General features: G+C 37.9%; 2 protein-coding genes and 1 pseudogene across 3 annotated transcripts; 2 read left to right on the plus strand and 1 right to left on the minus strand.

The window, feature by feature from the left end:
• Positions 1-129: 129 nt before the first annotated feature.
• On the minus strand, positions 130-1,699 carry LOC126629917 (cucumber peeling cupredoxin-like). Its single transcript, XM_050300071.1, has 2 exons — positions 1,460-1,699; positions 130-891 (listed from the first exon to the last, which is right to left on the minus strand). Exons 1-2 carry the CDS (start codon positions 1,671-1,673, stop codon positions 419-421), a joined length of 687 nt encoding a protein of 228 aa, XP_050156028.1. The 5' UTR covers positions 1,674-1,699; the 3' UTR covers positions 130-418.
• Positions 1,700-5,301: 3,602 nt separating this feature from the next.
• On the plus strand, positions 5,302-6,817 carry LOC126629912 (uncharacterized protein At3g28850-like; annotated as a pseudogene).
• Positions 6,818-11,475: 4,658 nt separating this feature from the next.
• On the plus strand, positions 11,476-15,065 carry LOC126629913 (uncharacterized). Of its 2 annotated transcripts, XR_007625889.1 has the most exons (11): positions 11,476-11,628; positions 11,753-11,897; positions 12,056-12,116; positions 12,198-12,330; positions 12,567-12,690; positions 12,929-12,985; positions 13,091-13,187; positions 13,419-13,626; positions 14,129-14,189; positions 14,578-14,718; positions 14,840-15,065. XR_007625889.1 is itself a non-coding variant. In XM_050300066.1 (10 exons), exons 1-10 carry the CDS (start codon positions 11,540-11,542, stop codon positions 14,641-14,643), a joined length of 1,041 nt encoding a protein of 346 aa, XP_050156023.1. In that variant the 5' UTR covers positions 11,476-11,539; the 3' UTR covers positions 14,644-15,065. The 2 variants fall into 2 exon arrangements, 1 of the variants encoding a protein (XP_050156023.1); XM_050300066.1 differs by having other exon boundaries at positions 14,578-15,065.
• Positions 15,066-24,906: the final 9,841 nt, after the last annotated feature.

Raw genomic sequence — 24,906 nt, forward strand, 5'->3', positions numbered from 1 at the left:
TATACACCGAGGTATTTTATACTTTGTAGATTTAAACTTTAAACCGATATATCTTTGGACAAAGGTACAATGATCAAGATTTAACGATTAAAATTCTCAAAGTGTAGATACTTCAAAACATCATAGATCTTTCGTAGAATCGATTGGATCTCCCAAATAGTACAAACAGTTCCACCAATAAAAACCAATGCTATATGTTATTGAAAGGATTGAGTGACTAAAAGACCCATGTATGTCATAACCAAATTCTTGTCTGCCCATGTTTGGATCCAAGTACTCCAAACAGGATCTTCAATCCTCTAATCTAATATCAATAAAGCAGTCAAATTATTCTGGTTAAGGTTTAGCAAGAAATTAAATACATAAACTCTGCTATCCTAAGAAAACAACTTAAATCTAGTTAAATTATTTTCCTAGATCACCCAAAAACGAGGAGTAGCACCCCAAAACCAACACCAAACAACCCTTTATGCATCAATGCAGCAGAGTTTGAAGGACCCTCAGGAGAACCATTATCAACTGGCGACGGAGCTGGACTTGTAACCTGCACATAAGGAGGCTGGGACCCGTTAGGGCTGCTTGGAGATGGCGGAGGAGTTGATATGAGTGGTGGTGAAGACGGAGGAACAGGAGTTGGAGAAGCAGGAGGCGGGGAAGACGGAGGTGGACTTGGTAGTGGGCAAGGGCATTCGTTAACTTTAATAGAAATCTTCTGGCCAAGACTACAGTACGTAGAGATGTTGCAGATGTAGTAAAACACACCCTTTTCTTCCAATGGAATAGTCACTGGACCAGTGTTGAACACTTTCAGTGGCTTGTAACCTGTGCACTTCTCATACTCTTGCTTTGTTACTTGCAGGACGTTGTAACGCCCCGTTTCGAATGCAAAAACTTCAAGGAAATACAAAAATAAAGCAATATAATTTAGTCAATCTGATATAGGACATGTAAATTCTTTATATCTCATGTTATGTATATAGTCAAACTGTGAATTAGATTTATTTGGAGTTGATGATGATAAGTTTTTGTGGGCCAATTTACCACAATATAACGGCGCAGCGGATGAAGAACTTGGTATTTTAGAGTAAGGAATTGTGATTAAAACTCCAAAAAAGTCAACATGCACTCGTGCCTTAACAACTATACCAGAAAATTACTGTCACATTTGGAAAAAGAAATTTAGCAGTGTGTATGTGCACAGATATATATATATATATATAGTAATGCATATGAGGAGGGCAAGTCTTGACACAACTGAAAGGTTGCTCATTTGTGACCAAAAGGTTAAGGGTTTGAGTTGTAGAAATAGCCTCTTTGCAAAATAAGGGTAAAGTTGTGTACGATAAACTTTTCTTTGATCCTCACAAAGAGAGGAGCATCGTTGGCTTGTGTTCGCCCCTTTTTTAGTAATGCATATGAGGCAGAGTATTATATATGTATACACGGGGAATAGGATTACCGAGGGAGTCACCGATCTTGAAGAAATGGTTAGAGGACCAGTTTGTGTAGTAATCAGGGTTTGGATGAATGGCCCAAAAGTCGTCTCCGACTGGGTATTTCACACCACCACTCGGAGTCGGTATGCAACCAAGTGACTCAGGAACAACCAAACCCACCGCAGCCGCCGCCATCATCACAACTAATGCCATGGAAAGCTCACTCTTCACAGCCATTGAAGAAAACAGAGAGAGAGAGAGAGAGAGAGATTTCTGCGGTTATAACTTATAGCTAGGTAGAGGGGTAGCAAGCAATTAGCAAGGGCAATGGAGAGACTGGAATATTAACATATATAACGGTTTTATACATAAAGATGGTAAAGTCGTCGGTATTTATAACTCGCAGACGACCAGTCAAGGCCTGATTAGGTTTTCCGTTCATATTTCCATTTCAGTAGTAAATAATTTTTGGAAATTTAACAGTTTCATTGCATTCATTCATCACATAGATATACAAGGTTTAATTTCCTGCTAGTGTCATTCAGAAATAAAGTATTTGCTATAAATTAAAATGAATTAATGTTAATTTATGGAGTCATAGGAAATCCATAAATGTACGTTCATGGAAAAGCAACGGTAATAGTTACAGATGCATGTCCATGATCTTGTTATGTTCATGGAAACGATAAGGATGACTCTAGACTTATCCCAACCTGGAAATATAACTCAAATTTTAAGTTCTAAACTTATTCACTCCAAGGAACAAATATAAGCTTTAATCCTAAACTCATTTATGGGGCAAATTTAGCCAGGATTCCTCCTGGGTTAGTGGGGCTGATTCAGCATATATGTCTATTTTTTTTTTTCGTTTTATATTTATAAATTCATTAAATTCAACAGCTAAGATATAATATGATCAAATCTAACAGTAAAAAAAATAAAAATATATAACGGTCCAAATTTAAATCTAATGGCTAAAGTAATAAAAAAAAATTATTTTATGTGTTTCAATTTTTTTGTATAGTTCATATTTTTTTTGTAGTGTTCCACGAGTTTCGTAATGTTGGTTTAGTGGTTTTTCAATATTTATATCGAATTCTAAATATTTTTAGTTTAAAATGGAGTTAATTACCTTAATAGCCCCTGAGGTTTATCGAGTTTTCACAAAATTTCATTACATTTGAGACATTACACTAACACCCCTCAAGTTCTAATTCACTTTCATATAACCCCTTCAGTCAAAATTCTGCTAATAAATCGATAACTATACCCTTATAACTAATTGATTAAATAATATTAAAAAAAAATATTGGAAGATGGAAATATTAAAAATAAACAAATTAAACATTTAAAAAGTAAATTGAAAACTTCTCCCTCTCTTTCTTTCTATGACTAATTTGGACCACCATCATTCCCATGCCTGCTCGCTGCTCAGATCCTTGAACTCCTCCATCAAGCATAAGCCATATATTTATCAAGAAAGAAATAGCCTTTCATTGATCATTCCACTACTATAATTAAGAAGAATTATTATCAGTCACTACGGAAAACTCTGCACTGCTGTGGCATCCGTGAGAGATAGGGTTCAGATGATAAAATTCACAAATTATATTTTATCCAACATTCTGGATTTTGGATTCTTCTCTGTTTCTGACAATTTGCATATAATCTCATATGGGTTTTGTTCAAATTGATAAAAAAAAACCCAGCTTCGGTGAAAATTTTGGTGTTTGAATTTCAAGGTTTCTCTCAAAAAAGGTGATGGTGAATCTGGTAATGCTCCATTATGTTCTGGACCTTGTGTACGGTGCATTCATACACAAAACAAAGGTTAGCTCTCAATTTTTTCCGAGAGGGTGGGGCAGAGAGGAAAGGGATGAAGGTGGCAATGGTGGGTCGTTGAATTGTGTAGGGTTTAGGTTTCCTCTTTTTCCTTTTCGATATTTTAAGTTATATATTTATTTTTTAATGTTTAATTTATTTATTTTTAATATTTTATTTTTTAAATATATTTCTTTATTATTTAATTAATTAGTTATAAATGTAAAGTTGTCAATTTATTAGCAAAATTTCGACTGAAGGGGTTTCGTGAAGGAGAATTAAAACTTGGAGAGGTGTTAGTGTAATGATTCAAACGTGAGGGTGCTTTGTGAAAACTCGATAAACCTCATGGAGTGTTAGTGTAATTAATTAAAATGTTCATTAAAATTAAATTAGTATAGCCCACATAATTTTTTTTTTTAAATTTACTTTAACGAAAAAATTATCCTAAATTTATTTTTTAGTAATCTCGGGCTAAAAATTTAACTCAAATGGATTAGAGGAGAAAAATTGTTTATGGGTTAAAACTTAAATATTTTGGATGAAAAACTTTAGGTTTTGACACACGGGTTAAATATGGTCTAACAGAGAAGGAGGATGTGGTATTTTATTTTATTTTTTGGAATAAAAAAAAAACTGGGAGATTTGGCATATTAATAAGTAATGACCATAATTATTAATAGAAACATGTACATGCATGTGTGAGAAGTTAAGCTATTTTATAAAAAAAGTCTTGTTAATTGATTTACCCATTAAAATTATCATTTAGTCTTACTTTACCTCTTAACATTAGTTTTGTCTCACCTTCCTCCATTAAACTACCATTTTTGTCTCAGTTATTCTCAATTCACCTCATTTTTGTCTATTCCACCAAATAAACGTTAAATTAAAGGTAGCATAACATTTTATTTTTGACACAACTCTAGTTCAAATCCCCAACTGCACATGCAATCCTACCAAATAATCTATAATTACAATCAGTGTCTTATTGGCCCCGATCAAAGATCATCAAGATAGATTCAATTAAACTGGTGATTCAGAATTATTAATACAATGATATACTTATGTTTTTTTTTTTTTTTTTTGGTTTGGGGTGGGGGTGAGTCACTCATAATCATTTGGTATCAAATTTAAAATCTTTAACTTACCTAAAGAATATAGTATTTAACTGCAATTTTGGGTTAGAAAATTATATAAGAAAAAAGTTTCAACTTATGCTAGAAACTAACACACAGAGCATGAAGGATTTCATTCATAACGAACCAAAGAAACTAACACACACAGCATGGAAAAGAACATGACCCTGAGAAAACCTCGTCCCGGGTAAACAACATGACAAAAATCCCATGGGAGCCACTTATGCTAGAAACAAAACAGATTACGTTCTAGTATAATCATTAGATAAACAACTTATTAATTATGAATGACCGACATTGTCCCAAAAAGATACACCTTGATGATTAATACGATAGCGACACCTTGATGATTAATACTATAGGTAGCTTCTCAATCAACCATCCATCAATGTCCTTTAGAGCAACTCCACCCATGTGGGTTGCTCGGGGGACAGTGGAGAAGAAGGGGCCGGAGGCTCGGTGGAGAGAGGTCCAGCCGTGTGGAGGCCGAGCGACAGTGGGAGCCGGAGCGAAGGGGGGGTGGGGAGTCGACGGGCCTGTGGCCCGAGGGCTTTGCAATTTTTTATTTTTTTTGTGTCAGAGAGAGAGAGAGAGAGGGGGGGGACCGGAGCTTTTGCAATTTTTTATTATTTAAACAAACAAAAAAAATTATTATTTTAATTGCTTATTGCCAGGGGGAAGGGTTCCAAGGGTGGAGATGTAAATGACAATTACTGTTCATTAATAGTAGTTACTATTCATTTAAGGCAGTTACTGTTCAATATGGTGGATTGAATAGTGAATTGCCAGGAGGGAGGGCTCCATGGGTGGAGTTGCTCTTAGAGAAAAAGGAAAGACAAAAAAAAAAGTGAAAAAGCTAAAGAGATGTAGAAAGAAGCCACTAGCCAATTATGACCGTTAGCCACACACTTATCTTGTTCCGCATCTCCCAGCATTCCCCACATTTTTGAATTTTAAATTTCCAAAAACAACTTTGTAGCCGTTGAAGGTGGAAAGCTTTGGCCGCAGCAGCACCACCAAGGTCAAGGGGGAGAAAGAAGCAGCAGCAGCAGCAGCAGCTTTGTTTACTATTAGCTCTCCCCCTTTCTATCTAATCTCTACGATACCCCCTTTTTTTTATTTCCGTGTTCAAATTCTGTTGCCCGGTTCAGATTTTCGGAGCTCAATTTTGGAATCAATGAAAGGGGTGAAAGGGAAGTTGATGAAGAAGTTGAAGTCAATCGGACCGATTGGAATTGGGTACCTGAAACCGCAAGATCGAGTTCTTCAGGTAAATGCATCGGATGGATATGCGGATTCAAATCTCAACATTCAGACCCATAATTTCATTTCAAAAGAAACGGAGCAGCATGAGAAGATCAAACATTTAGAGAAGAATGTGACGGAGCTAGAGCCTGACATTATCGATGTCACCGAGCTTATGAGAGACCTGGATGATGAAGAAGAGTCGGAGCCCGATGGCGATTATATCGACATCAACGACAAGGAAAACGTTAGGCCTAAAACGAAGAAGAAACACCGAGTAGAGGGCAACAACAATTGGGTTAAAACAGAGTCAAATTTGGAGGAAAACAGAGCTTCTAAAGCTTCAGAAAATCGAAGAGAGACCCCGCAGATTGACATCTCGTCTTTTCGGAGACCGGACTTAAACTCCGGTAGCCTCTTCGACCCGAACCTACTGTTAGCCTTTCAGCAAGCGGTGATGGAATATATGAGGTTTACTTCAAATGAAAACATAGAATCCAATTTTGTAGAAGCGCCAGATCCCGAGCCAGAGCAAGAGCCGCCTTCAAATAAAGACCCTCTATTAGGCTTCGAAGAAAAGTGTCCGCCTGGTAGTTTGGAATCATCGGTAGTTCTCTACACTACAACCCTTCGGGGGATTTGAAAGACTTTTGACGATTGCAACAGCGTTCGATTTCTTTTGGAGAGTTTTTGGGTTGTGTTCTACGAGCGAGATGTGTCAATGCACATGGAATTCCGACAAGAGCTTTGGAAGATTTTGGATTGCAAAGCAGTGCCTCCAAATATTTTCATAAAGGGGAGATATATCGGGGGAGCAGAAGAGGTCTTGACACTTCACGAGCAAGGAAAGCTCAAGCCGCTCTTTGAAGGAGTGCCGATGGATCGGTCCATTGGCCCTTGTGAAGCTTGTGATAGAGTTCGGTTTGTGATTTGCTTCTGATGCAGTGGGAGCTGCAAGCTCGTTGCCGATGAGGGGCAGCCGGATAAGTGCCCTGAGTGTAACGAAAATGGGTTGATTATTTGCCCTTTGTGTTGCTGAACAAACTTGAAATCTTGATTCTTGTTGTAATGTATGTAACTTGAAATTTTTTATTCTTTGTATTCATCATATGTTTTCATATTTGTTTTGGCAAAAATTCATGGGTAATAAATTGAGAGCATATGTGATTTGGAGAGGGAGTTTTCTGACTGTTTAACAAATTCATTTAGTGATGAAACACAACAACAACAAAGCCTTATCTCACTAAGTGGAATTGGCTATTTGAATTCTAGAACGTCACTGCGCTCGGGTTAAGGATTAGAAATTAGAAAGTACCAAAGAGTGAATGCTTTCATTATCTTGGATCTATCTTGCAAAATAACAGAGAATTGGATGGAGACATCAACTATACAATACAAGCTGGTGAAGTGGAAGAATACATTAGATGTGTTAAGTGACCATTGTATGCCATTAAACCTGAAAGGAAAATTTTATAGGACGACAATAAGGCCAACAATGCTTTATGACACAGAATGTTGAGCGGTCAAGCATCAACACATATACAAAATTAGCGTAGCGGAGATAAAAATGTTTTGTTGGATGTAAGGGCACATGAGAAAGGATAGGATTAGGAACGAGGATATTTGAGGTAAAGTAGGAGTAGCTGCAATTGAAGATAAGATGAGAGAAAATCGGTTAAGGTTGTTTAGACATGTGAAATGAAAACCTAAAAATGCTCAGGTTAGAAGATGCGATTACGAGACAGAGGCTCAAGGCAAAGAGGTAGAGGAAGACCTAGGAAGACTTGGAAAGAGACTCTAACAAAAGACTTAGAGTACTTGGATCTAACGGAAGACTTGGCACAAAACCGAGCGTAATGACGTTCTATGATTTATATAGTCGACCCACTTAGTGGGATAAGGCTTTGTGTCCTAGGAGTCATACACTCAGCCTCTTAGTGGGATAAGGCTTTGTGTTCTAGGATTCATACAGTCGAATTTACTTAGTGGGATAAGGCTTTGTTGTTGTAGTGGTGCAGGTGATGTTCATCTACCACAATCTGGATACGAGAGCTGAATGAGCCAGTCAAGCACATCATCAAATGCATGAAGGATATTATCAAATTCGATCTTTAGTAATAAGAATTTTCAACTTTTTGGTAGCATACATGATCATATGGCACTATATTCGGAAAGAATAGGGCAACTGAGAGCCTTGATCGATGCTAAGGTCATCTCCAACTGACTCTACTAAAGGGTTGTAGGCCAAAATATAGCCTTATGACACGAAAATCGTCTTCAACTGATGATCAGCCAAAAGGCTTGTGGGCCCCCTACCAGGCCATAAACCAGCCACAAGGTCAACGGACTGGCCTAAGGAAGCCAGCCAGCCAACCCGATTTGGGTAGCCCAGTTCACTTGGGGTGCGTTTAGTACGCAGACGAGACGGAACGGGACGGGACGGGACGGGACGGAACGAAGGTGTAATTTTTGAAAAAGACATGGGGTATATTTGTCTTAAAATGGTAAAACATTGTGTTCCACATACGTGGAACAAACCCGTTCCAAGGAGGGAGGCGGGACGCAAAAACACCCAAAATCTGTCCCGTGGAACAGCCCGTTCCACCCATTTTTGACGCACCAAACGGGGGACGGAACGCCTCGTCCCGTTCCGTCCCGTCCCGTCCCACGTACCAAACGCACCCTTGGGCTGCATTTAGTACCTGGGACGGGACGAGACAGAAATTGGGTGTTTTTGCGTCCCGCCTCCCCCCCTCCGAGAACAGGTTGTTCCACGTATGTGGAACACAAAAATTCCACTGTCTACCCTCCCTATCTCTCCCGCAGCCTCCCTCTCTCGTAGCTTCGTTACCCTCCCTCTCTCCTGTAGCCTCCTCCTCCACCACAAACCTAGTAACCCAAATGCTTCGTTACCCAAACGTAGCTTCATTACCTAGCAACCTAGATGAATTCGAGCTCGATTTCAGGCTTTTCGGGCTGAGTCGGAGACGAATCCGCCGAAATACCGGCGAAACAGACCGAAACACACTTCCTTCTAGGAAAAAACTCGGCGTTTGCGCTGGCCGAAGACTTGCGCTGGCCGGAACGACGCGACTTTTGCGAAGTACAGGGAAATCATAGTTTGATGTAACTCGGTCCACACTCACCTCCCTTAGCCTTTTCATATCGTTGGTTTTAAATTGGGGAAAAATAATTTGATTTATTGGAATTGAAGAGAAAGATAATGAAATGAAGAGAAAGTATGGGTTTGATTTACTGGGTTTGATTTTTACTGGGAGATCTGAGCATGCGTGAGAGAGAGAGAGTCAAATGGAAGAAGAGAAAGCAGAGACACGGGAGAGAGAGAGTCAAATAAAAAGGGTAAGTTAGTCATTTAATCCAGTTTCGTTCTGTTCCATCTTGTCAGTACCAAACATGACATGAATCTTTGTTCTGTTCCGTCCTGTCCCGTCCCGTCTCGTCCCATACCGTTTCGTTCCGTCTGCGTACCAAACACTACCTTGGCGTTGTTGGTACTGTGGGTCCCGCTCTGGTTTAGGTTGCGTCAGCATGCTGAAATTGCAGTACGCTGACTTGCTTACCTCCAAGAAATCTAGTACAACTTTTATGAGGCACTATTATTTTATTTGTTTTTAATTCTAGGAAATTTTATTTGTAATCCGCATTTGGAGGAGGTCCATCCTTCTCTTTTCTTTCAATATTTTTTTTCGATTTAATTTATTTAATTTCTTCTTATTTCTATTAATTAATGAAATCTTCTTTGTTAATAAAAAAAGAGTGAAAAGACAACTTAATCTTTTATCACACAAAAAAATGATAGGCAATAATATTATTTCATAGATCCAAATTTTACTTTTTTTTATTGAAACTTCCCCTACAGGTGATGTTAAATATCTCTAATATTTAAAATTTAACGAAAAACAAAAAAAAAACCTCACTTCCTCCACGTTTTCTTTCTCTCTCTCTCTCTCTTATTGTCATTTCCTAAAAAAATATGTTCACACACAAACTGTATAGGCAAATGTTAATCTTTTAATATAAAACGTATTTACCCATTCTACCACGATGATTTATTTTATTCATTCTTATCTTTTAGTATAATATATATTTTTGATTTAATATGGTAGATTAATTCAATTAAAATAATAAATTATTTAGGGGCTAAAAAATAGCCCATTTCGGTTGGAGATGAGTTTTTTGTCAAACTGATTATGTTTTTGCCTATGACCATTTGACTCTCTCGGTTGGAGATGATATATAATTATGGTTTGACACTGTTCATTAAAAAATAATTTCTTACAGGGTTATAATCTAGACGGAAGCTAAACATGGCTCTTTTCGGTTGGAGATGGCCTAATAAACATAACAAGTGAATGCAGTTGGGGAGTTTATGATTCAGAAGCAAAATCTTGTACATATGTGCGTACTAAGTACTAGTGCATACAGTACACTACAATATAGTATAATATAGTATAGTATAGCATAGTGTTGTATGGTACAATATATTACGGTACAATATATTACGGTATAGTAGAGTATAGTATGGTACAATATAAGGTTTGTTTGAAAGTGCTTTTAAAATAACTGAAAATATTTTTAAAGAAGGGAAATGTTATTAACACTCTAAAAATCTCATTCTACACTCCTCGTAAGTGTATTTTTCTTTCTAATTATAGAAAGTTTGGAGTGCACAATAAATTTTTTGAAGTGCTAATTAGTGATGTTGACAACATATAACTATCTCCTAGAGTAGAGATTTGATTATTTATTTCATTCACAAGTGTAATCATCTTTTGTTCGAAGCTCAAGCGCAATCCTCTAATGGAATCATATCCGTACTAAACGTAAATCTTCTCTTGTAGGCGATTTTTTTCTTAGTGGGAAACCCACTTATACTTGTCCAGTAGTAAATGTGATATTTCTGTTTACTTGTAGATGAAAAGTTTTAAGTTTAATTTTCATAATGATGAGTTTGTGTTTTTATATTTTTTATACCAAATTATTATAAATGACCTATCATGTGACTTAGCTCAAGTAATCAATATTATGTCAATACATGGCCTAGGCAGTAAACCGTACATACATCTGTGTTTTGGTTTTTGGGTAAAAAAATTCCAGCCCTAAAAAGGATATGACTAGAATTTCACTCATGTTTGTCAAGGGTGGGCATTGGGTGGGTTGGTCAGGCTGTAAATCACCCTTAGCCAACCCAATAAGGTCAAGTTGACCCTATTTTCACCCAAGAAAATTGGCAAACCAACCCACCCAAACTATTCTTAGGCAAGTTAGGGTGGGATTAATTACTTTCTTATTATTAATGTGAGTATAATTAACATAATCCAAAATGAATGTCATATTAGGCTTAAATCATATAAATTTGGTGTTGTAAAATCACCGCTGTTACTTAATATTTAAAGCGTGTTTAAAAATTATTATATTTTCTTTATGTATAATCTATTATAAAGTATATTTTAGGATTTTTCATGTTTTAGTCCATTTCAATTAGGTTCACAAAAAAATGTTATTCTCACTACATTTGTACTATATCTCTAATATAGACGACATCCACATTTGCCTACTTTTATTAGAAAAATTGTACACATGTAATATGAAAAAGATTCGATAAATATAACATTACTCTTAGGTTAATAATCCTTCAACCCAATCCGATTCAACCCTTGAAACGAGTGGTATGATTTTTAACCAGAAGTAAATTTTTAAAGTTTGCAACTCAACTAATTTCGGTTAGGTTGGTCGGTAAATCCGCTAAAATATCTGCCCCCAAATTGTTTGTTACGGTTCACTTAAACCGAGTATGGTGATGGAATATGTGATTGGTAGTGGTTACCAGATAAATAAGAATCTGGGAGACATAATAATTACACTCAACTTTCAACTCAAATGAGCATTAATCGTCTCCATAGCATCCTCCTTCTCGGCACCACCACCCCCCACCGCCGCTTGCTTCCACCCCACTCGTTTATTTCCAGGTTCCTCCTCCAACTCCAATCTTATCACATTCTCTCTCTCTCTCTCTCTCTCTCTCTCTCTCTCTCTCTATATATATATATGTGCGTTTTATATCGAATTTAAGCTTTGCAATTGCAATTGCAGGGCTTGGTTTTGTAGCGGCAGAAGCTTCAGAAATCCGATCCACATGGAAACCGATGCTTCTTGTGACGCGGCGGTTGTGGGTGACTCCGACCTCCTGCTCAAGAAAATTGATGCTATTCGCGATGCCGGTCCCGCCAAACTTCAGGTTTGCCTCCTTCATCCCCTTCTTTCGCCTTTATTTTGTGTCCTAAACTGCAAAGAAGTAAGATAGTTTGGAGTAAAACTTTCTTCCATTGAAGGAAATTTAATGTGCACATAGAACTTCAGAGTTTTATTTATTTATTTATTTAATTTTTATGTCAGGTAATAGCAGATTTTGATGCCACCTTAACCAGGTACCGGGTCAATGGTTGCCGGGGACAAAGTAAGTTCCTTTTGTGTTCTTTGGACTCGATTCTGTTTGCAAGGTTTTCGTGTTTTCGATTTTCGTTGATAACAAGAGTAGGTAGTCATGGCCTTTTGCAGCAGGAGAATCCGGAATATGATAGGAAAAGACAGGAATTGTATGAACATTATCATCCGTTAGAGTTCTCCCCGACAATTCCACTTGAAGAGAAAACTAAGCTTATGGAAGAATGGTAATTTCCCTTGTTATTTTTATCTGAAGGAGGGTATGCGGTGTCTAATGAATCTATATCGATACCTGCATTAGACGATTCTAGGTAGCCTCTTTTTGTCTGTTTTTCGCTTATGATCACCGAATTATCATGGATTGGTTCACCTGAAAGTTCATGTTCATAGGAAGCTACTGCATGTTACCTCGGTTCCGATTATTGGATTTCAGATCACAGAAATACTGATTGCATGGATACAGGTGGGGGAGAACTCATGGTCTCTTAGTTGAGGGTGGCGTTACATATGATGGAATAAAGCAATCTGTTGCTGACTCCACGATTGCTTTTAGGGAGGGTGTTGTAGAACTATTTGAGTTTTTGGAGGTAAATTTTATTTTACTCCGACGACTATGTTAGTAATTCTTATTAGTGGACTACATAAAATTTGGCACCGGAAGGAAATAATCAATTGAAGATTTTGATATTCTTAGTGTTTGAGTTTATTCAGTGATGAACTAGTTCATGTTGGCAATTGTCATCTGAGTTGTTCTTTTAATTAGGAAACAGAAAAACTTATTTTTATTAAGCTCTGCTCATAATTTCCTACTATCCGCTTTTGCAGGAAAGAGACATCCCTGTTCTTATATTTTCTGCGGGACTTGCTGATATCATAGAGGAGGTTAGTTAAGTTTTGTGGCCATATTTCTTGTGTGTTAATTTCCAAGTTCCAGGTCTATTTCACAACTTTCTTGTGCATTAATGTTTGCTCTTCTCATTGTTCCAGGTCATGCGGCAGAAGGTTCACAGACTTTTCAAAAATGTGAAGATTGTCTCCAATCGGATGGAATTTGATGATAACGGTCGCCTCCTATCTTTCAGAGGTATCCACTTATGATAAATTCTTCTCACACTAGAAAGACAAATCATTAAGATAATGTCTTAGTAAGTTAGAATGAATTATGGGAGCATATGTTCTTGGTGTACACTAAACATTCATATCCTTTATCCTTCATCCTTCATCCTTCATCCTTCATATGTTGATGCAAATTCTATTCATCATGATGAGGTAGTGAATTTGCATACTCTGAGTTTCAATTGACTCAATTTTACAGGGAAGACGATTCATAGTTTGAATAAAAATGAGCATGCTCTTGATATGGCCGGTCCCCTTCATGATCGATTAGGTGATGTAGACGGGCCACCTTATGAGAATGCCTCAGTCAAGACCAGGTTAAATGTCCTGCTTCTGGGTGATCACATTGGTGACCTTGGAATGTCTGACGGTTTGAACTATGAGAATAGAATATCCGTGGGATTTCTGTAAGTCAATATTTTATATTATTCCATACCCAAAACATGTATAAAAAAAAATTAGGAGTTGTGAATCGAAGACTAACTTCTTTCATATTTCAGTGCTCATGTTAATATATCTTTGAAGCAACTTCTTCGATAGTTTATGTAGAATGTGAAATGGATATATGTTGAGGAATATGCATTTTTCAGTTGTCTAGGAAAGTAAAGATGCTGTTATTGTTTGGCCAAAATGAGTGGGCACCTACATATTACTGATTACTGTTACGTTCCATTGCTACCAACAATTAGAGGAAAGTTAAACTGAAAAATATTTGTTCGTTTATTAAGTTCCAATGAAGTTAAAACTTAATTATATTGCTGGAAAAAGAATAAATTAAGAAGTTACATTGCACATCCGCTTAGTTTCTTTCATTTTTTTTCTTAATAAATCTGATAATTTTGTCAAAGAAAATTTAATGGTGAGCCTTAAATCAGTTTAATTGTTGAACCATGTTAACTGCTGTTTCAGGAATGACAATGTGGAGAACTCTCTGGATGGCTATCGAAAAGCCTTTGATATGGTTTACCTGGTGAGCTGAATGCCTTGCAAAGTTTCTAGTTGCTTTCACTATTTTGGTTGACCATTTCTAGTTGTCAAAGGAACAGGAATGCTATTTCGCTTTCACTTGGCATTTTAAGATTATCTTGTCCCTGGATAGTGTACCCTTTCAGCATCAACGATTCATAATGTTTGGTCGAAGCTGAGAGGGTTCCTTACTTGAAAAAAAATTGAGGTAGTAAATTTCTAAGAGTGTTTCAGCAAAGTTGTTAGATGTGGGAGATTCTTGTGAGTGTCAACCGGGATAGATAAGCTATGTCCTTGATTAGTATACCTTAGAAATTCTTGTGAGGGTTACTAGGATAAAAGTACGAACATAGCAAGTACACGTTTTCATCTTATTCCGTGGTTTCCTGCAGAATGATGCACCCATGTGGGGAGTCGTAAAGCTTGTTTCGCAACTTTGTCCAGTTGGAGGTGATTGAGTGGCATGCTCTTATATTTCACTGCTTCGAAGCGCCTTTCCTGCTTTGGTCGATTCATACCGATAGAAAGTTTTGGTAAAGTTTTCCTTCAATCTGCAAAAGCTTTTGCAGGATGCGGCTTTTCATCTTTTCCCATCAATAGAATAAATATTGTCAATTGATGTTGCCCTTTTTTTCCTCGAACAATCTCTTGAAGCTCTGCGTTGGGAGCTGATAAACATCTGTGAATTTGCGCCGAAATAAGGAATCGGCGTTGATCCTTCATTCCGTTTGCTGAAATCAATTTGCAATGTTTACAAGCGTATAGGAATTGGAATTATTTTTATCGTAAACTTTCCTACGATTTGAACCATTTAGACTCCGAACTTCTTCTATGTTTGCCAACACATGAAATTGAAAAAAGTATGCGTTTCGCCCGGAAATTCATAATCAAATGCCTGAAAGGTCTGGAAGGTGGACTAATCAACCTCATTCTCATTCATCTTCTCTTTCCTGGTTTATGGCGTTATGACTTTTGTCGGTCCAAGTAAGTAAACATGTCGTTAATTGAGTATAATCAATCTCATTCTCATTCATGTTTCTTTTTCTATCGCAATGCACACAAACATGATTAGATTCTGAACAAGGGAAATTGAATATGATATGGTTTAACTTATAAAACATATATATATATATATATATATATATATATATATATATATATATATATATATCCTAGTTATGAACCTCATTTGGTATTAGAGCCAAGTGAGTGGTAATTGAGTTATCATCTTTATAGTCCAATCATCTTGTTCATCTTTTGACTTTTTCAGTTACGGTTTACCTTATCTGTTAAGCTTTCTAAGTATGATTGTTTACTCTCAAACCAAACTGTAAGGTGTGTTCCAAACAATAAATCCATAGGATTGGCATGAGCGGATCGCATGAGCGAAGAGAGAGTTTAGCAAATACTCGAAGAAGGTAAAAACCAGTAAGATTTCTGTAATTAGAAAATTTGCATTTTGAACAATGAGTAGATTATTTAGATCTAATTCAACTGCCAACATTAGCTCTAGGTCCACTTTGAGTAGGATTCCAGACATAGTAAATGAGGAATAAAAATTAGAATTTCAAACAGATGAAACCGTCGATTTTGGAGATTGGAACATCCCCAAAATATCCAGTAAAAACATTTACAAAAAGAAATGGTCAGTAGCTTCTTTTAGAAGTGCATCATGTTAAAACAGTTGAAAAGGCTTATGCTCTAAGTAAAAAACATGAGACTTGTCAATTGTTCACACCAGAACAAATCAAGGCCTATAGAAAAGACGGTTACAATTACATTCACATAGGTTTAGTTTAGATCCTAGTCAAACATTTAACAAGAAGAAGCCTTAATACCTCTATTTTGTTATGCCTTTGAGATGCAAGATTCACTGACTTTAGTGATAGCATTCTTGGAATGATCGAGTCAAACCTTTATAACGGACCAATTCATTTTGATTGCTTCCTAGATCTCACAATAAGCCTTTCAGATCCTCACATGCTGAAAACACTCACATTAAACATAAAAACTTCAGAGTCCTTGAAGGAGTCCAACCATTAGCCTTAATTTTTAGAGTTTATTACAAAGTTACAGGAACAAACATGAATTTCCAAGCCTTAGTCAAAAGCCCTAAAGACCATACACTTTTAATACAAACCAATCAAGAAAATGCCAATATCAAAATACCCAGAACTATCAAATGGTCAGACATCAGTCTACCTTCAGATTGGTGTTAACACACCCCAATCCCGATGTCCGGGGGACATCAGGATGGTCACGTGTTGGTTGACACCCGAGGGTGACGCAAGCCATTTAATGAATACATATGCTGAAAACATGTAAATCATGCATATAAATTTCGTTCGAACTACATAAAATAATATACTAATATTCAACTGCAAACAATGATAAAGGTAGTGATAATGCATGACATGTTTAGAGCATAAATCTAATTCAAAATACAACAGAAGGTGCTATTACAATGATGTCAAAGCAGAGATGAAGGCACGATATCACTGGTAGGGGAATGCCTCGTAGCTCGGATTGTAAGCCTCGTTCCTATGTCTTGAGGGGGTGCAAAAACAAACATGAGTGGACCAAGTTGATATATATGTAATAGGGAAATAGTTATCAACATACTAACCCCCAAAGTTTTATGAAAACTCAATAGCATAATATGTAATAGGTTTTTTGAAGACCCTAGTGTGTCGTAAAGCCTTTCATGAAACATATATCGTATAGTGTGCTAACTAGTGGTATCATAAATAAGTATCTTCCGGCCTTAACTATCTGCCAACGCCCGGCAGAAGCCAATATAAGTATATTCCGGCCGAAGCCATCTACCAATGCCCAGTCGAAACCAATTGAAGTATCTCCCGGCCAAAGCTAACGCCTGGCCGAATTCAATTTAAGTATCTTCTGGCCGAAGCCATCTACCAACGCTCGACCGAAGCCAATATAAGTATCATCATCTGTAGGCAGAACAATAACCACTAGATACGCACAAAACATTGAATATACTTTTTCCAAACATAAGTACATATATCTCAAAATCATCTTCATAGCATATAGTCATCCATCATATATACTATAATGAAGTGTAAAGAAAACATGTTCATAAATAGTATATAGTCATCCATCATATATACTACAAAGAACATAATTTCGATAAAGTATGGTATTTCAAAATATTCTCATTAAGCATGATAATCATATAATGTAAATCCAATTTACTTATAAAATGTTTCATAAAACGTAACCATTAAATCATGCTTTTCATGCATGCATTTCTACTATTAAAACATGCATTTTAGAAGGGGTCCACTCACAGATACTCCGTCGTCGAAAAGCCGTACGAAATAGGAATGACGGAATCACCGCTAATAAATGCACTTAAGCACATAAATGATTTAATTAATAAAACTATACTCAAACGATTGAATTTCGGAAAACGAACATCATAAACAAATTCAGGACGTCGAAAAACACACAGGGGGACCTCGGCTACCACCACGCGCCCTCACGCTCCACCGTGGGTCGTCGAAAAATTCACCCGCGCCGCCGTGGACAGTGGCACGTGTACTTCATGCACCGGCACCAGCAAACACCCACGCGTAGGCTCACGAGCGGCTGGGCTGCTTTGGGCCTGGGTTCTTGGGCTTGGGTCTAATAGGTTTGGGCTTGGGTTAGGTGGCTTAGGCTAAGCCACTGTGTCACATCCCGATTTGGGCTTGGGTTCTTGGGCTTGGGTCCAATAGGTTTGGGCTTGGGTTCGATGGCCTAGGTAAAGCCACTGTGTAACATCCCAGCTCGCGCCCCTACTACATCCTGGGCTCTACTCCACCGTAGCTCGATATTGTCCGCTTTGGGCCCCGACCAAACCCTCACGGTTTTGTTTCTGAGAACTCACACGAGAACTCCCAGTGGGTCACCTATCCTGAGATTGCTCTCGCGCGAACTCGCTTAACTTCAGAGTTTCGATGGAACCCGAAGCCAGTGAGCTCCCAAAAGGCCTCGTGCTAGGTAGAGATGAAAATATACATATAAGGCTTACAGGATCCACTCTCCTGGGTGATGTGGAATGTTACAATCCACCCCCTTTAGGGGCCCGACGTCCTCGTCGGCACACATTCGGTCAGGGATTGGCTCTGATACCAAATTGTCATATCTTGGCCAGAGCCCCCACCATATCCCGGGCTCGACTCCACCGTAGCACGATATTGTCCGCTTTGGACCTCGACCACGCCCTCATGATTTTGTTTCTGGGAACTCACACGAGAACTTCCTAGTGGGTCACCTATCCTGATATTGCTCTCGCGCGAACTCGCTTAACTGTCAGTGAGCTCCCAAAATGCCTCGTGCTAGGTAGAGATGAGAATATACATATAAGGCTTACAGGATCCACTCTCCTGGATGATATGGGATGTTACACATTGGGTTGGGTTCTAAGGCCCAAAGGCTTGGGTCTAATAGGTTTTGGGTCAAATGGCTTGGGCTTGAAAGGCCGGCTCAAGAGTTATAGGGTTTAAAGTTCAACGGGCCGAAGCCTTTATGTTTTTGGGCCAAGGGTTTAGTGGGCCAATAGCCCGAGTTGGCACGGCCCCAAGGGCATGTCTCTTTGGGCTTGGGCTTGAAGGTTCTTTCCTCGCCGGGGGAAGAAGGCTGGAGCCTTCCGAGCTCCGGTCGCCGTCAACACTCACCCCTAGGCTATAAACTAGGTACCAAAATGAAGCTGGAGATGAGATGGAGTGATTATGTACCTTTGATTCGTCGTGGGGTGGTCGAAGGTGGCCGAAATCTGGGCTTGAATACCACAGGTTCTTGGGTGTCCTCTGTGTGCCCCAGAGCTTCATAGCGACGAAGAGAGAGAGAGGGAGAAGATTCTCGCAAGGGTGATGATGGTGGTGGTGAAGTCGTTGGGGGTGGTGGTGCCTCAGTGTGCGTGTGTGGGTAGATCGGGAAGGGAGAGTGCGAGAGAGAGATCTGTGAGAGAGAGAAGAGTGTGTGAGCTGAGAAAGGGAAAGGGTTGACTCGGGGGAATGAGAGAGAGATAAGGGATGGGTTAGAGGGCTGCCACGTGGCAACTAAAGAAAGGGAGAGAATTTAGAAAGGGGATCCAGATTGGGTTGGAAGTGAAGGGCAATTTCGTAATTTCATAAATTGTTAAACAAAAATAAAATTACAAATTATTTGGGGGTGGGGTTTCACAGGTGCCTAATCAATGAAAGCAAACTAGTAAGCATACAAAATAGCTTAGTCAACCTAGACAATATAGAACAATATTTTGATGGAACAGTTAAAATCAAATTCAACCCTCCAACCAAAAAATCTAATGTTCACCTTCAAGAGTTAGCCCAGTCACATAGATTTACAGAACCAGTTAGGAATTCTTTTTCTGGATCCACATCAACTGATATGTTAGGTCGAGATCAAGATCTCATGAATTCCCTGGTCAATAAGAAATTAAAACCAGTAGAAACTAGCTCTGTAGTCACCCATCAAGAATTGATTAATGATTTGATCAACATGAAGTTAAAATCAATGAAAACAACCTCTCATGTTACTCATCCAAGATATCAACCTAACACAGCAAATCATCAAGTCAACCACCAACTGCTAGTCCTAAAAAAACCATTCAGAATTCGATGGAAGAAACTCAATTCTGACATCGAAGCAATAGAAAACATTCCTAGGAGAAACATCTTTAGGGAAAAAATATACAAAAGTACAAAAATTGGACATTTACAATAAATGGACCAATTTTATGAAAAAACACAGATTTGAAGTATTTTTCTTCGATTTCGTTAAAAAATATTACGAATTTGAAAAGAAGTTAGAAGTCATCACCAAAAATAATTAGGTCAAAGAAGACAAAACCATAGTCTCCTCTAGTCACCCTCCACAAGAAACAATTTCAAACTTCCCAAAGAAGATGCAGGAGTTAAGCCAGTCATTGAACAAAACAATTTCACAAACCAAAGTCTACACATCATAGGAAAACAACTAGATAAAATAGAAACCAAAATAGATAGGCTTTCACACCCTAAAGCCACAATTAAGGAAAAACCTTTAGTCAACTTCCCAGAAGCCTTGTCTAGCACAACAGCCTTGAAAACAATCTCTACAAGTCAGAAAATAGATCAAATGTTACAAGAATTAAAACAAGAAAAAAAAAGTTAATGTCCTACAACACCCAGATGAATCTCAACCAGAAACAACTTCTGCAATATGGGATTCAGAAGGAGAAAGTGAAACAAGTTCGATCAGAAAAGTAGAAAAAGCTTTTCAGAACCTTGAACTAAAACGAATCACAAACAAAAGAGTCAATCCAACTACTCTTACCAAAAATTGGTATCATATGCCAACACCTCCGAATATTCAATTTGAGGATAGAAACATCCAAAACCAATTCTCAGTCTCAGCTGATACACTCTATGAATAGAACGTAGATGGATTATTAGACCAGGAACTTCTGAACAAATTACAACATATCTCCATGGTTGCTAATAGTTATATTACCAATCATAACCTTAGTCAAGCTCAAGTTGTTGACCTTTTGGTCATTGGGTTTACAGAAATGCTTCATTCTTGGTGGGAAAAGCATCTCACTGAACAATCCAAAAACGAAATTAAAAATGCAGTCAAAAGAATGAAGAAGGAACACCTATTTTCGATGAACGAAGAGGAGTCCCAGATGTAGTCAATACGTTACTTTTCACAATCATAGAACATTTCATAGGAACACCTAGTAATGTCACCTTAAGAGTTCATGACCAACTTAGTAACTTAAGATGTCCAACCCTAAGTGATTTTAAATGGTACAAAGATGTTTTGATGCTTAGAGAATATAGTAATCAACCATTTTGGAAGGAAAAATTCATTAATGGATTACCAAACTTGTTTGCTCATAAAATCCAAGGTTCTAAAAAACGATAGGCGCTAGTCGGACGGCAGGCTGGGGCTTAGTGCCTAGGTGGCTAGGCAGGTGCCTAGGCGGACGAGACTGTCAAGGATGCTTGCGTGCACCAATATCATTCTCATCAATCAATTTCTTATTTGCTAACTCAATCGTCAGTAAATTAATTGTAAGTCCCAGTGTAAGTTTTGCAATAGAACTTGTTTTCAAATTATATCTACATCATTATTTTGAATTCATTATTTTCATTATGAATATTTTCATAACAACTGATTTCAATTGGTATAGAATTCTCACTCACAGTCAATTCATTGAATATCTCAAGTTTAAGGTAGACTGTGAGTGAGAATTTTGTGCCAATTGAAATCAGCTATTATAAAAATATTCATAATGAAAATAATGAATTCAAAATAATGATGCAGATATAATTTGAAAATAAGTTTTATTGCAAAACTTACACTGTGACTTACAATTAATTTCCTGACGATTGTGTTAGCAAATAAGAAATTAACTGATGACCTTGACAATTAAGAACTTAAATTGTTTACAATTTTGATTTTCTTTGAATGCAGTGTGAACTCAAAGAAAATTTTCTGAAAAACTGAAAACTAAAAAACTTGCCTTTCCTTCCTCGGAGTCCTCCTTTTAAAGGCTTTTTAAAAGAAGCTTGGATGATTGCTGGATTTCCCTGTTGAAGCACGAGATGAATGATGACTTGCTTTTACTGTTGATGAATAGTGATATGTCTGGAATATTGTTACTTTTACTGTTGAACCACGGGATGAATGATGACTTGCTTTTACTATTGATAAATAGTGATATGTCTGGAATGATTGTTGCTTTTACTGTTGAAGCACGAGATGAATGATTTCTTACTTTGTCAGCATTAATGATGGGAATTTTGACTAAGCTCTGCTCATGATAACTTGGAATGATGACTGAAATTTCACATGGCTTTATGCAAATGGGTCTTGAGAATCCTGGTAGTTGGTCTATTTAGTTATTTGGCTTTTTGGATTGGTTGGTTGTTGTGAAGATGCATCTGAAGATTCTGATTCTGAAACTTCTTCTTCTTCAGTGTGAAGCATTGCTGCTTCTACAAGTAATTGTTGCGCTAAATCTTGGAGCTGGGCAACTTTGTCCTTACTCTTTGTGCTTGTTGACTTGGGTGACTTGATTGTTCCTTTGAGGGATGAAGATGGACTAATGTCTGATAATGATTGTGCTGGAACGACTGGCATTAATGAATGTGTTGGAATGACTGGAGGTGGAGTAATGGGAAATTTAGAAAGGACCTGACTAATGATCTTCTGATGATTGAATTTATCCCACCACTTGACTGACCTTACTCTGTTGACTTCGTCGGTAATAACTTCATAATTCCACTTCAAAATCCATGAGACTTTGTACTTGGCCATGAATATTGGTAGAAGTGTAATCTTGTAGTTGAATTTGCTTTTGTCAAATTTTGGCTGAAAATTTGTGGAGAGTTTCTGCATAAGTTCTTCTGGTAGAAGACTATCTGTTGGGCCATGGATTGACAACCATATTGTGAACATGCAGCAAAATTTAACTTAAAACACTTGTCAAAGTTAATGAACCATGAATGACTGAAATCTTATGTCTAGTGAAGAAAGCATCAATATAATCAAAATAATTATAGTAAATATTGGGTATGAAGCGGTTTGCTTTTGTAAAAGGGGATTCCCCAATCTAATTCAATCAGAAACCGACCAATGTAATGAGAATGGTAGAGGATTTTGTTTTCATGAGTTTTATTATAAAGTGGTTTAATGGAAATGGATTCGGTTTCACTAAGAATGGCTTGATAGAATTTCTGTGTTTTATATGACTTTGTAGGGTGATAATGGAAGTTGGGTGGAAATATAGTTTTGACTATTTCTTCTGGTGCTTGTTCATGGTTGAGATTAAAAGGAATACTGAAAAGATATTCGCTAGGATTTTTCTTGACATATGGTGATGTTTTGGTATAACTGACTAGTTGGGATGAAAACGATGAGTGATATGTTGGGATTGAATATGAATCTTATTGACTAACTAGGACGTTTGATAATTGTGAGTGCGAATTCTATGCCAATTGAAATAAGTTGTTATGAAAATATTCATAATGAAAATAATGATGCAGATATAATTTGAAAATAAGTTTTATTACAAAACTTACACTGGAACTTACAATTAATTTACTGACGATGAACCAGCAAATAAGAAATTGACTGATGAGAAGGATATTGGTGCACGCAAGCATCCTTGATAGTTAGGAACTTAAATTGTGTACAATTTTGATTTTCTTTGAGTGCAGTGTGTGTGAACACGGAAAATTCTTGAAACGAAAGAGACAAGAACAACGTGCACAAAATAATATTTTGGTGTTAATGGATTTGTTGGGTTACGATCTCTTTTAACTTGATCCTCTGATTCGATCTCCGTAAGATATGTATTTGTAGATGTGCGATTGATCCAAAGGGCCGTTGAGCTTGATCTAAGGATGAACGTTCTTCAAGGGCCGTGGGCTTGATCTTGAAGGTGGATTTGAGCGGATCTTCAAGGAGCCGTTGGGGCTTGATCTTGAGGATGAGCGTTTCTTCAAGAGATGTTGAGGCTTGATCTTGAATAACGGTGATGAACGGATTTTCAAGGGCTTTTGGGCTTGATCTTGAAGATGGATGATTGTTGATCCAAGGGCCGTCGGGGCTTGATCTTGGGATGAACAATTGTGTGGATTTATTGATGTTGTTGATCCAAAGGGTCGTTGGGGCTTGATCTTAGGATGAACAGTTGTGTGGATTTGTTGATGTTGTTGATCTAAAGGGCCGTTGGGGCTTGATCTTAGGATGAACAGTTATGTGGATTTGTTGATGTTGTTGATCCAAAGAGCCGTTGGGGCTTGATCTTAGGATGAACAGTTATGTGGATTTGGTGATGTTGTTGATCCAAAAGGGCCGTCGGGGCTTGATCTTAGGATGAACAGTTGTGTGGATATGTTGATGTTGTTGATCCAAATGGCCGTTGGGGCTTGATCTTAGGATGAACAGTTATGTGGATTTGGTGATGTTGTTGATCCAAAAAGGCCTTTGGGGCTTAATCTTAGGATGAACAGTTGTATGGATTTGTTGAACACTTTCTTCAAGGGCCGTCGAGGCTTGATCTTAGGATGAACAGTTATGTGGATTTGGTGATGTTGTTGATCCAAAAGGGCCGTCGAGGCTTGATCTAAGGATGAACGTTCTTCAAGGGCCGTGGGCTTGATCTTGAAGGTGGATTTGAGCGGATCTTCAAGGAGCCGTTGGGGCTTGATCTTGAGGATGAGCGTTTCTTCAAGAGATGTTGAGGCTTGATCTTGAATAACGGTGATGAACGGATCTTCAAGGGCTTTTGGGCTTGATCTTGAAGAATAGTAATGAACGAATATTCAAGGGCTTTTGGGCTTGATCTTGAAGATGGATGATTGTTGATCCAAGGGCCGTCGGGGCTTGATCTTGGGATGAACAATTGTGTGGATTTATTGATGTTGTTGATCCAAATGGTCGTTGGGGCTTGATCTTAGGATGAACAGTTGTGTGGATTTGTTGATGTTGTTGATCCAAAGGGCCGTTGGGGCTTGATCTTAGGATGAACAGTTATGTGGATTTGTTGATGTTGTTGATCCAAAGAGCCGTTGGGGCTTGATCTTAGGATGAACAGTTATGTGGATTTGGTGATGTTGTTGATCCAAAAGGGCCGTCGGGGCTTGATCTTAGGATGAACAGCTGTGTGGATTTGTTGATGTTGTTGATCCAAAGGGCCATTGGGGCTTGATCTTAGG

Source organism: Malus sylvestris, chromosome 7, assembly GCF_916048215.2.
Source record: "Malus sylvestris chromosome 7, drMalSylv7.2, whole genome shotgun sequence".
Lineage (NCBI taxonomy): Eukaryota > Viridiplantae > Streptophyta > Magnoliopsida > Rosales > Rosaceae > Malus > Malus sylvestris.